This window comes from Oncorhynchus tshawytscha, linkage group LG28 (assembly GCF_018296145.1).
Source record: "Oncorhynchus tshawytscha isolate Ot180627B linkage group LG28, Otsh_v2.0, whole genome shotgun sequence".
Classification (NCBI taxonomy): domain Eukaryota; kingdom Metazoa; phylum Chordata; class Actinopteri; order Salmoniformes; family Salmonidae; genus Oncorhynchus; species Oncorhynchus tshawytscha.
The window spans coordinates 26390357-26404516 of NC_056456.1; the positions used below are offsets into that span (position 1 = coordinate 26390357).

The window sequence follows — 14160 nt, forward strand, 5'->3', positions numbered from 1 at the left end:
CTGTCCCCTATTACGATTCCATTATCTCTGTAATTCAATGTACACTATATACACAAGTATGTGGACACCCCTTCAAATTAGTGGATTCGGCTATTTTAGCCACATCCGTTGCTGACAGGCATGTAAAATTGAGCACATAGCCATGCATTCTCTATAGACAAGCATTGGCAGTAGAAGGGCCTTACTGAAGAGCTTAGTGACTTTCAACATGGTACCGTCATATGATTGCTTCCTTTCCAATAAGTCCGTTTGTCCAATTTCTGCCCTGCTAGAGCTGCCCCGGTAAACTTGAAGTGATGTTATTGTGAAGTGGAAACATCTAGGAGCAACAACGGCTCAGCCGCAAAGTGGTAGGCCACACAAGCTCACAGAACGGGATCGCCGAGTGCTGAAGCGCGTAAAAATTGCCTGTCCTCGGTTGCAACACTCACTACTGAGTTCCAACCTGCCTCTGGAAGCAACGTCAGCACAATAACTGTTCGTCAGGAGCTTCATGGAATGGGTTTCCAAGGCTGAGCAGCGGCACACAAGCTTAAGATCACCATGTGCAATGCCAAGCGTCGGCTGGAGTGGTGTTAACTCGTCGCCGTTGGACTCTGGAGCAGTGGAAACGTGTTCTCTGGAATGATGAATCACACTTCACCATCTGGCAGTCTGACGGACAAATCTGGGTTTGGCGGATACCAGGAGAACGCTACCTGCCCTAATGCATAGTGCCAACTGTAAGGTTTGGTGGTGGAGGAATAATGGTATGGGTCTGTTTTTTGTGATTTGTCTAGGCCCTTTAGTTCCAGTAAAGGGATATCCTAACAGCATACAATGACATTCTAGACGATTCTGTGTTTCCAATTTTGTGGCAACAGTTTGGGAAAGGCCCTTTCCTGTTTCAGCATGACAATGCCCCTGTGCACAAAGTGAGGTCCGTACAGAAATAATTTTGAGATTGGTGTGGAAGAACTTGACTGGCCTGCACAGAAATCTGACCTCAACCCCATCGAACACCTTTGACGAATTGGAACTCCAGCTGCGAGCCAGGTCTAATCGCCCAACATCAGTGCTGACCTTGCTAATGCGCTTGTGGCTGAAGGGAAGCAATATTCCAACATCTAGTGGAAAAGCCTTCCCAGAAGAGTGGCGGCTGTTAGTCCTCCCTTTGCTGCTCTAACTCCATATTAATGCCCATCATTTTGGAATGAGATATTTGACGAGCATCTGTCCACATACTTTTGGCGCAGGTCTTATTCAGATACACCTTTTCCCCCAGATATTTTCTGTAGTTTCCATTAAGTGAAATGGATAGGGGGTTATTACAGTCAAACTGCTTCTTCCATTCTAGTCACAATTGTTCTACACTTGAACATGATTCTACATTTCGAGTGGGTTGTATGCTCGCTCTCTGACGTGCGTGTGTAAGATTTGCGTCAAGTGTGATTGTACTGTACGTCTACATTTACAAGCCATCTGTCAAGACACTGATTTAATGGGCGGATTGGATCGAATTGATGCCTGACTGCTTGTGTGATGTTGACCATATCTTATAATAAAAGTCTATAAACAAGTCATCTCGCCCCGATCATGCCACAAATCAAACAAAACTCATCAAATGGGCTCAGCACAGTATGTATCTCTCCAGTGTCCGCTACTGAACCTCGTGGGTTGTTTTCACCACATCATGATTTGAGTCTTGTTATAAGCTATTTATTTTCCTTGTCTGTAGACCGTGTTTAATCAGCTACTTATGAGGATATTATTGGCCTGGTTGGGCTCATACATATTGGGTGTTGTGGATGTTGGCTTTAGATCCAGCTGAGCATTGGGTGTTTTGGGTTGTAGATGTTGGCTGTAGACACGGCGATGGTTGGTGTTTTGGGTTGTAGTTGTTGGCTGTAGACACAGTGATGGTTGGTGTTATGGGTTGTAGATGTTGGCTGTAGACACGGCGATGGTTGGTGTTATGGGTTGTAGATGTTGGCTGTAGACACGGCGATGGTTGGTGTTATGGGTTGTAGATGTTGGCTGTGACACGGCGATGGTTGGTGTTATGGGTTGTAGATGTTGGTTGGTGTTATGGGTTGTAGATGTTGGTTGGTGTTATGGGTTGTAGATGTTGGCTGTAGACACGGCGATGGTTGGTGTTATGGGTTGTAGATGTTGGCTGTAGACACGGCGATGGTTGGTGTTATGGGTTGTAGATGTTGGCTGTAGACACGGCGATGGTTGGTGTTATGGGTTGTAGATGTTGGATGGTGTTTTGGGTTGTAGATGTTGGCTGTAGACACGGCGATGGTTGGTGTTATGGGTTGTAGATGTTGGCTGTGACAGAGACATGGCGTTTAGTGCTGGTTGTTGACCGCTATGTAGGCCAAGGATCTGGGCCATTCCTTCCACTTGCTGACAGCTCTGCTATCTCGCCTCTAGTATTTACCTGGCATACAGGGTCTAGCCAGACAGGTCCTACTTCTGCGGGCAAAGTGTGACACCTGCCTGCTCCCAGTTAGCCAAAGAACACCGTGGACTGCTCTAAGAGAAGTGGACATACCCTGTTTGGGTTGGTTTCATTTGCCATGTCTACTGAGGCTATGTAAGTAAGTAAGCCTTGTTCACGCCAGAATGGCCCATAGGGCAGGAGCACGTGTCTGTAGCATGAGGCAGTTTAATGTACAAGTAGACCCCTGGACCCTGTATTTCAGATGGAGATGAGAGGTTATTAACTTGATGTTTATGGTATGATTTTAATGAGTGTGTCCCAAATGTCACCCTATTCCCCGACTAGTGCGCTACTTTTGACCACAACCCATGGGCATTGTTCAAAAGTAATGCACTACATAGGGAAAAGGGTGCCATTTGGTTTGTAACCAATACATCACAGGGATATATCACGAGGCATTGGGCAACTCACTAGAACATGACATTGAAGGATGAAGTATATTGTAATCGAATGAGTGATAGACATTGTTATAAAGCACTCCATATGCCTCTATCCATATGTGATTTAGTAGACAGAGTTGAGGACGGTTATAAAGATTTTTTGCGAGTTCATTGCTATGGCCATTGTGTCCATTGTGGTGTTCTCTATCCTTTAGGGAGGTGTAAAACCTGGGTAACAGAGAATTACACACATGCATGAACACTAGCGACGATATCAGTATCACAATATTTCTTCCATGGCAAAAATAAATAAACACGAAGAAGATTTTTTGGTCCTATAAAAGTCTGCTCTGTGTAAAATTGTGTGCTATTTATTTATTTTACCTTTATTTAACTAGGCAAGTGGTTAAGAACAAATTCTTATTTTCAATGACTGCCTAGGAACAGGAAAAGCTAACTGCTAATCATAATCACTAGAATTACACATGGTTGATATTACTAGATATTATCTAGCATGTCCTGTGTTGCATATAATCTGACTGAGCATACAAGCATCTAAGTATCTGACTGAGCGGTGGTAGGCAGAAGCAGGCGAGTAAACATTCATTCAAACAGCACTTTCGTGCATTTTGCCAGTGTAACAGTATAACTTTACGCTCGTCCCGACCTGGGCGCGAACCAGGGGCGCTCTGCACACGTCAACAGTCACCCTCGAAGCATCGTTACCCATCGCTCCACAAAAGCCATGGCCCTTGCAGAGCAAGGGGAACCACTACCTCAAGGTCTCAAAGCGAGTGACGTCGCTGATTGAAACACTATTAGCGCGCACCACCGCTAACTAGCTAGCCATTTCACATCGGTTACACTCACCCCACTTTTGACCTCTTCCGCAGCAACCAGTGATCCGGGTCAACAGCATCAATGTCACAGTATAGACTTTATGTCCGTCCCCTCGTCCCGACCTGGGCGCGAACCAGGGGCGCTCTGCACACGTCAACAGTCACCCTCGAAGCATCGTTACCCATCGCTCCACAAAAGCCATGGCCCTTGCAGAGCAAGGGGAACCACTACCTCAAGGTCTCAAAGCGAGTGACGTCGCTGATTGAAACACTATTAGCGCGCACCACCGCTAACTAGCTAGCCATTTCACATCGGTTACACTCACCCCACTTTTGACCTCTTCCGCAGCAACCAGTGATCCGGGTCAACAGCATCAATGTCACAGTATAGACTTTATGTCCGTCCCCAGGGAGGAGTGAGCCCTGTTACACTGACCTGGCCTATAAGCGTCAAAGAACCAAATGGTATAGACGCTCTGCACACGTCAACAGTCACCCTGTTCTAGAAGCAACTCGTTACCCATCACTCCACAAAAACCAAATTGAACATGTTTCCTTGCAGAGCAAGGGGAACATACTACTTCTAGGTCTGAGTGAGTGATCGTCACCAAAAATCTGAAACACTATTAGCTGGTACCTTCCTGTCACACACCACTAACTCAAATCAAATCTAGCCATTTCACATCGGCCACACCAGCAGTTCTTCGTTGTGCTACTGTCAAGCATTGCGCTGTTTATGACTTCAAGCCTATCAACTTCCGAGATGAGGCTGATAAGTAGTAGTAGGCAAGTATAGTTAAGTGGCAAGTGATACATGTAACCGAAGTGAAATGGCTAGCTAGTTAGCGTGAGCTCTGAGCCTTCTAGTAGTTGTTCCCATTGCTCTGCATGGGGTGGCTGTTTAACACTGATGGCCTTGAGATAGGTGGCTGTTGTCGTTGTGTTTCTGGTTCTGATGGCAGCCAGGGAGGGCTCGGGTGGTTGATGTGAGGGCCTTCCTGTAGAGGGACCTGGAAGCTTTTCTGTTACACTGGCAATACTAAAGTGCCTATAAGAACATCCAATAGTCAAAGGTTAATGAAATACAAATGGTATAGAGAGAAATAGTCCTATAATTCCTATAATAACTACAACCTAAAACTTCTTACCTGGGGATATTGAGGAACCACCAGCTTTCATATATTCTCATGTTCTAGGCAAGGAACTTAAACGTTAGCTTTCTTACATAGCACATGTTGCGCTTTTACTTTCTTTTCCAACACTTTGTTTTTGCATTATTTAAACCAAATTGAACATGTTTCATTATTTACTTGAGACTAAATTGATTTTATTGATGTATTATATTAAGTTAAAATAAGTGTTCATTCAGTATTGCTGTAATTGTCATTAAATAAATTGTCAAATAAATAAAAAAAATTGGCAGATGTTTAATCGGTAGCGGCTTTTTTGATCCTCAAATAATCGGTATCGGCGTTGAAAAATCATAATCGGTCGACCTCTACGAACAAGTATTACGATACTGGTACCTTCCTGTCACACGCAAACACACATGCACGACATAGCAGACACACATGCACGCATGACATATCAATCATGTAAGTGTGTGCAGAAACACACATATACAGTCTCTCAGGGCAATCAACACACATTTGAAGTTGAACAGTTAGTGTGTAGTCATCCTCAGGGAAGACCACCCCTGTTGATTGTGTGTGTGTGCGCGCATGTGAATGAGTTATCTTGTGGTAGGGCCAAGTATGTGCTTGTCAACAAATGTAGCAATTAGTACTGAGGAGGGGGAGTTTCCTGCTGTGTAGATTGCTTCACCGCACACTCGTGTGAAGTCACCAAATACCCTGCTGCAGTTTACTGGAGTATTGAACCATTCTATTACCAAGTTGAGGTCAGGAAAGCGCAACTCCGTTCTCTGATATCGAGGCGGAGTTGCATATTAATAAGTGGTCTCACGATTTGCTAGCAACAAAATTGAGTCATCAGTCGACACTAACAATATTCCGCGGGGTGCTGAAATGAATACTTTTAATAAGCTTTTAGCGAATACAACCCCCAATCGAATCTCAACTGATGTAGTACGTCAAGGCCGCTACGTATCCAGACGAGTAACACAAATGGAGAAAAAGTTGGTGGTTGTATTGTTAAAAAAAAAAAAAAGTAGGTATTTCAGCACCAGCGGAAGGACCTCAGTGGTTCAGGACATTTTTACAAGTGTCGACTGATGGTGACTCAATGTTGTTGTTAACAAAACGCTTGACCAGTTATACTCAACTCCGCCTCAAAATAAGAGAACGGAGTTGAGCATTCCTCAGCTATCCATTGACCACAAGCATGTAGAACGGAGTTGAGCGTTCCTCAGCTATCCATTGACCACAAGCATGTAGAACGGAGTTGAGCGTTCCTCAGCTATCCATTGACCACAAGCATGTAGAACAGAGTTGAGCGTTCCTCAGCTATCCATTGACCACAAGATTGTAGTCTCTCACATTCTGGGCACTCCACATAGGGCTGGCACAATGCAGCAGCACACATAGCAATATAAATAATAGATCTGGCTTGGAACCTCTAACCCTGGCAATTTGACTGGTAAACTCATAGATGTGGTAAAGAGGTCAATCGAACTCAACCAAAACAATGGAATTGCCATTTAGTGGGGGAAAGATTGCGAGTCTCCTCATTGCCCCCAACAAAATTATCATACATTTAGATGATGGTTTATATGTATTTCACATTATGTTGAGGTCAAAATCTGAGTATAATGCTTGTATGGATGTTAAGCCCAACACATGTTAGTCATCGTTACCAATCAACAGCATTACAGTTAAAATGTACTTTGACTACCACCACCGATTACCGTATGCCTGCTATGCTAACCAGTTTGTACAAACGGGACTTGAAAAGGGACAAACTGAAAAGGGACCATTTCTACATGTTATGCAGCATAAACTGCCAAATATATCCAAATCGGACTTAAGTAATTACCTTTTAAAGCTTTTAAGAAAGCCATTGCACTGTACTTGTGTATGTGACGACATTTAAACCTTGAAACTTGTGGTCCTGTTACAATACATAAATCATGATGGATTTGACGAATATCCACTTTGTTAGATTTGTTGAATATGCCCAAACTCCTTTACCACATCTATGGGTACACTCGCAATGGCTGTATGTTCATTCTAATTATGGGGCGGCAGCGTAGCCTAGTGGTTAGAGCATTGGACTAGTAACCGGAAGGTTGCAAGTTCAAACCCCCGAGCTGAGAAGGTACAAATTTGTCGTTCTGCCCCTGAACAGGGCTGGCAGAACCCACTGTTCCTAGGCCGTCATTGAAAATAAGAATTTGTTCTTAACTGACTTGCCTAGTTAAATTAAAATGGTAATTTATTTGGCTCATGCTAGGTTGAAGAAATATAGGTTAAGACAACGTGGTCACTAATCTGGGACCAGCGCCGCTGCCAATTAGCATAGCTGGTCCCATTGTTGCAAAGAGTTATATGATATTAGAATCCTGTTGTCTTTTTTGTTTTCTTTAAATTAGGGCTCATGTGTTTTCTGTAATGTCAGTTGAGTCGAATCAACAAATCACAGCACATCTTGAGTAAACTTCCTGCTTTGCTCCTATGAAGACACTCGCAATGGCCGCCAGTCCACCCAACCACCATTAACTTGAATGGGAACATGTTCTATTCATTTTATTTTGTTGGCAACACATGCAGTCAAGAGCATAGCGTTTGCTATTTGAATGGTTATTATGGAGACCGCGGTCATTCGGCTGGCCAATCACCCTAGCTCCGCACACTCAACACTCCCCTACCTGGAGATACAGTGAATGTGATAAGAGTGCAATTCAAACAACCTGAGAGACAGTGTTTTGATGTAGTGATTAGTATGTTAGTGCATCATTCTCATCCTTACCATGGGACGTAACTTACCAGTAGATATTAACACGGATCCTTTATCATAGGCTTGAGAGTGACACATTCTGGAGACTGGTCAAAAGAAGTGCACTTTACATTGAATAGTGTGCCATTTGGGAAAAAGACCTTATACCTCCAGTGGACAGATACCTGTAGTGTTATTGTGCCCTCAAACTCTGCCTGACTCAGTCTCTGTTGTGGCCAGTACGGGAGTCAGAGACGGACAACATTTGGTTGCCTTTGGGCCTCTGCTGTACTGCATGGTGAATAAGATCCGTTTCTAATGTGGCTGTCTGCCTGTGTGACTGTGACTGTACTGTTAATGGCCTTTTGAACTATTTTGATCCTTCCTCTCCGCACCGAACCAATAACGCAAGCCAGCTGAACACACGTGGACGTCTTAGTGACGGCTTGAATGTCATATTCAATTAACTGCAGGGGTTCTTGTCCTTGGAATTAATAAGGCCTCCATACGATAGGAAGCATGAATCATACAGTAGATAAAATCATTGGTGAGATCCATATCGATTAGAGTCAGACGTCAACTTGAATTCTTAAGTCGTGTTTCTTTTTCCTCCTTTCTCTCTTTCTCTCTCCTTCTTTTTCTCTCTCTGTCTCACACATTTTTCTTGCTCATATTCCCTCCCATCTCTCTCTCGCTTCTTCCCGACTTTCTATTAATCCTTCACATACTAAGCTTTTCACTATTCTATACAGTACCAGTCAGTTGTTTGGACACCTACTCATTTAAGGGTTTTTCTTTATTTTTACTATTCTACGTTGTAGAATAATAGTGAAGACTTAACTATGAAATAACACATGGTATCATGTAGTAACCAAACCCTTGAACGAGTAGGTGTCAACTTTTGACTGCTACTGTATGTCTTGCTCCCAGATACAGTATATGATTTACAAAAGATACATGTCTGTTGATAATGTAATGATTCCAGGAAGAGTAGCTGCCACTTCTGCATATGTAATACATGTAAATGGTCAATAAAGTAATCATCTTTTTCCCTCTTTCCGGCAGCTGGTGGCGGTGTATGATGAACAGGAACCTCACCATGGTGGCGACGGCACCAGCGCCAGCTCAACGGGCACCCAGAGTCCCGACCTGTATGCCACCGAGCTCAACACAAGCAGCGTGTCTGCTTTCCAGCCCTACCAGGCCACCAGCGAGATAGAAGTCACTCCGTCCGCCCTCCGAACTAGTAAGTTCACAAATCAAACGTTACGTAAAACGAGCATGCCTCTCCGACATGTACACCAAGGAATCATGTCTGCTCTATTCATGGCTTTTGTCTGCAACGTTCGACAATGTTTTGCATCAGAACGTTGCACTGGGTCCAAGGAGCATTAACCATTGATGGGAATTATGTAGCATACAGATATATCTACTGTGGCTATGCAGATGTTTTCCAAGGGAGGAATCTAGGGCAGTCAGTTCTTTAGCCACATAAAATGATCACATTAAATGTTTTGGCCCGCTGGTCTTGAGTGGTTACAGAACATCAGGAAGATGCCATTAACTAACATTAGTCTAAGTGGGCTTTTGGTTGGAAACTGTTTTTGAGTGGGAGTTCTGTAACAGAATAGCAGTATGTCATCAACAGCAAACAAGACTGTGCTACAGTATATATAAACATTTAGTTGTTGTGTGCAGCACAAAAAGAAAAGCAACAAAGTTAAGCTCCATTCATTTTCAGCGTTCTTCTCCAAACTATGTCAGAAATCTCAACGGCTTATTTGCTGCTCCACTGGGTCCTATAAATGGACCACAACAGAGAGCAGAATCCTGGAAAAGCTGTAGCCAAGACACTGTTTTAATGAAATACCTCTCCAAGGCTTTTGAAGACACCAAGTGTCACATTCCCATGTTGTGACCGATGGGAACGTCTCCACTATGCTGTGGTTCCTCAGTGCTACTTCCAATGGCTCCTCTCCCCTGCATGTCTCCCAGAACATTCAGTGTCACATTCCCATGTTGTGACCGATGGGAACGTCTCCACTATGCTGCGGCTCCTCAGTGCTACTTCCAATGGCTCCTCTCCCCTGCATGTCTCCCAGAACATTCAGTGTCACATCACCATGTTCTGACCGATGGGAACGTCTCCACTATGCTGCGGCTCCCCAGTGCTACTTCCAATGGCTCCTCTCCCCTGCATGTCTCCCAGAACATTCAGTGATACATCACCATAGAGTTCTGTTTATGACTATCTCCTTCATCCAAACTGGAACACCGAGCAGGAGTCCCATGATGCTGCGCTGTGAAAGCGGGTGTCTGTTCACCAGGAGCATGAGAGACGTGTTCAGAACTATGGTGTCTCTGTCTTAGTCATGGGACAGAGCATTACAGGGAGGGAGGAGATAACTCTGTCCTAACAGGTCTGACCACCCAGCCCCCCCAGATTCAAACTCCGAGGCCTCTCTAGCTGCCTACTGGAATCAAATTGCTGAAGACAGCATTCCATTAATTGTCAAGATTATAATTAGGAATATGATCAGAAAAACTATTAGAAATAAAGTTTACTCTCATTTTATTCAGAGTCCCTCCACTATCCAGTCTTGTTGGCTGTGTATTCTTTACTCTTTGGCCAAGAGCCAATTGTCCAAATGATTCTACTGGCAAAATGTCATCTTCCATTTAAAAACTGTCCCAATTTACATAGAGGACCCTGTGCAGATTCATTCAATTTATACCAGTTTTGCAAGATATAGTAATATAAAGTTAGGCCCTGTTAAAAAAAAAATACCGTCAGTTAAAACTTCTTAGGGCTGAAATCCCGTTAACGGGATGATATGACAACAGCCAGTGAAAGTGCAGGGCACCAAATTCAAAACAACAGAAATCTCATAATTACAATTCCTCAAACATACAAGTATCTGATATCATTTTAAAGGTCATCTTGTTGTTAATCCTACCATAGTGTCCGATTTCAAATAGGCTTTACAGCGAAAACACCACAAACGCTTATGTTAGGTCAGAGCCAAGTCACAGAAAAACACAGCCATTATTCCAGCCAAAGAGTGGAGTCACAAAAATCAGAAATAGAGAGAATTAATCACTAACCTTTTGATCTTCATCAGATGACACTCATAGTGTCTTACATGTATTGTGTAACATGAGTATGTTTTGTTCGATAAAGTTCATATTTATATAAAAAAAATCTCGGTATACATTGGCGCGTTAGGTTCAGTAGTTCCAAAAACATCCGGTGATTTTGCAGAGAGCCACATCAATTTACAGAAATACTCATTATAAATGTTGATGAAAATACAAGTGTTATACATGGAAATATAGATAAACTTCTCCTTAATGCAACCGCTGTGTCAGATTTCAAAAAAGCTTTATGGAAAAAGTAAACCATGCAATAATCTGAGTACGGCGCTCAGAGACCCAACAAGCTAAAAAGATATCTGCCATATTGTGCAGTCAACAGAAGTCAGAAATAACATAATAAATATTCACTTACCTTTGATCTTCATCAGAATGCACTCCCAGGTGCAATAAGGTGCACTCCCAATAATGTCTATCATTTATGTCCAAATAGCTACTTTTGTTAGTGCGTTTGGTAAACAAATCAAAACTCACGAAGCGCGTTCACTAGTTGCAGACGAAATGTCAAAAAGTTCTGTTACAGTCCGTAGAAACATGTCAAACGATGTATAGAATCAATCTTTAGGGTGTTTTTAGCATAAATCTTCAATAATGTTCCAACCGGAGAATTCCTTTGTCTTCAGAAAAGCAAATGGAACGGGAGCTACCTCTCATGTGAATGCGTGTGACCAGCTCGTGGCTGCTGGCAGACCTCTGACTCATTCCCCTCTCATTCAGCCCCCCTTCACAGTAGAAGCCTCTAACAAGTTTCTAAAGACGATTGACATCTAGTGGAAGCCTTAGGAAGTGCAACATGACCAACATCCCACTGTATCTTCAATAGGGGCTGAGTTGAAAATCGACCAACTGCAGATTTCCCACTTCCTGGCTGTATTTTCTTTCTCAGGTTTTTGCCTGCCATATGATTCTGTTATACTCACATGCATCATTCAAACAGATTTAGAAGCTTCAGAGTGTTTTATATCCAAATATACTAATACTATGCATATATTAGCAACTGGAACTGAGGAGCAGGCAGTTTACTCTGGGCAAATCTGGGCACCTTATTCATCCAAGCTACTCAATACTGCCCCCAGCCATAATACGTTATTAACTATAGTTAGATGAGGTTAGAAAGTATATTGCTCTAAAAGGTTATAAATTAGGAACCTGCTTGGTCTGATTATGCCGACAATTTGTCATTATAGCATGTTCACATCTAATCTCAAAAATCCAATTTAGTTGACTGACCTGTTTAGTACAATTTAATGTGAAAGCCCTCCGAAGCTACTCAATCATTAACCCAGCGGTTCCCAAACTAGTGGTCACGGTGCCGTGTGCGGTCGCCTGATTTTAAAATGGGGTTGCGAGAGAATTTGCTCTTGTTTCACAAAACTTACGGTAGATGCTGTTGTAATAAAGAGGTTTATTATGACCCCATCACCGAAAAATGACTGTCAGGTACATAATGTTTCCCTCTACTATGCCCACAAGCCGTTAGAACCGAGTGGACAAGACCAGGCACTAAATTAGACTGGGGGGAAAAAGAACATCAATGTTATTTTCTACACAGAATATAATACATTATTGCCTGATGATCTTCTGAACTTCCCAATACCTTTCTGATGCATTTCAGTCACTTCAAACCATACTTCCTTCAGATTGAAGTACTGTGGGACTGATATGTAATGTCATAGCCCAAATAACAAAAGTAAACATTGGCCGTTGATTACATAACTTTTTTTACATAGTGGGGTCACAGATGTTTTTTGTATGAAAATGGGGTCGCGGGCCAAAGGTTTTGGAACCCCTGCACAATATATTTTATGCAACCTTTATTTAACTTGGCAAGTCAGCCTACACCAACCTCCGATAATTACTGAGCATAGGCATAATAGTGGGCTCCAGAACACCAATTTACAGATGATAGTGGTGAACTCTGAATTCAAATTTTTGTTATTTCTATTGCTGATTTGTGTATTGACACAGCACTGGGAACCCAGACTGTAATGGCTTTATAAGAGAGAATCACCCACACTGCTCTGGTTCACATTAAGAATGGACTAATTACTACTGTGAGAAGGGAATTGGCAAGAACTGCTGCTGAGCATCATAGTCTGTTTGATTTGGACTACAACACAAACATGTGTCCTTGCTGAAACTAAGGTCCTGATTAGGACCAATACACAAACCTAATAAAGTGACATAAAGCAGACATCAATATGGAGGAGCCTGGAGAGAAGGTCAACTGAATGAAACCCAGCTGTTTGCTGGAGCGATGGGCCAAAGTAAGGAAGTACATACTTTCCCAAATAAACTCATTTTGACCTTCTCTGCTGTCTCTCCCTCCTCTCTGTCGTTCACCATCTCGCACGGTCTCTTGCTCTCCTCCAGATATGCCCCTCCATGTGCGTCGCAGCAGTGATCCAGCACTGGCGACGGTCAACGGGCCATTCAGCGACCCCCGTGTGACCCTGCCGCCAGAGGAGCCGTCCAGGAAGAACCCCACCCGCTGGTCCACCACAGCTGGTTTCCTCAAACCACGACACTCTGTTGGAGACACCAGCACTGAAGCCAACAGCCTGGAGAGAAAGGTTGCCAACGATCATACAACTCCCCTGTACACTATCTAAAGCAGGGGTGGGCAAACTATGGCCATTCAATCTGACCCGCAGGAGGTTTGAGTAGAAAACTGATAATTCTTTTGGGTTAAACCACTCCAGTCCACTCTTGAACATCTACAACTAGATGGAAAATATGTTAAAATGGCCCTTTTGTATTTTCAAATAACTTACCTTTTTTCTGGCCAGCAAATGTGGTTTGAAGGAAGTTAGTGCGGCCCTCAATTTCGGAATCCCAACATGGCACTCAAGGCCAATAAATTGCCCACTCCTGATCTACAGTGTATGACATAAGCTACTTGTGTCCTCTCAAATGCTCTCCCCTAAGTGTACTGTATGTAGACGTACTTAGCAAGGGCCCCCCACGCTAACTATGTTTATAGCTTTTATCTTTAAAGGGAAACTTTGGGATTATGTAAATGAAATCCTTTATCTACCTCCCCAGAGTTAGTTTGAAGGAAGTTGTGTGCAGTTTGAAGGAAGTCACTTACTAGCTCTAGCGCAATTGCTAGCTAGCGTTAACACAGTGACTGGAAGTCTATGGTATCTGCTACCTCCCTTCATACTGGACATACAAATAAAGTGATATGCACGAGTTCATCTTACACTGGGGAAGTACATAAAGGGCCTCTTACACTGGGGAAGTACATAAAGGGCCTCTCACACTGGGGAAGTACATAAAGGGCCTCTCACACTGGGGAAGTACATAAAGGGCCTCATTGCCAAAATCCTGAAGTATCCCTTTAAGGGATGGTTTCCCAGACCCAGATTAAGCCTAGCGTATAGTAGGACTAGGGATAATCTGT

The 14160-nt window shown here is 43.2% G+C and overlaps 1 protein-coding gene across 10 annotated transcripts in view; it reads left to right on the plus strand.

Moving 5' to 3' along the window:
* pard3ab (par-3 family cell polarity regulator alpha, b) overlaps positions 1-14160 on the plus strand; it is a 239351-nt gene that overhangs the window by 95606 nt on the left and 129585 nt on the right. For all 10 annotated transcript variants that reach the window (XR_006080216.1, XR_006080217.1, XM_042308154.1 and 7 more), the window contains exons 3-4: positions 8667-8847; positions 13128-13327. Coding sequence is in view for 8 of the 10 variants with exons in the window: in XM_042308154.1 (XP_042164088.1) it covers positions 8667-8847; positions 13128-13327 (381 nt within the window). In the remaining 2 variants the exon portion in view is untranslated. The remainder of the gene's footprint in view (positions 1-8666; positions 8848-13127; positions 13328-14160) is intronic.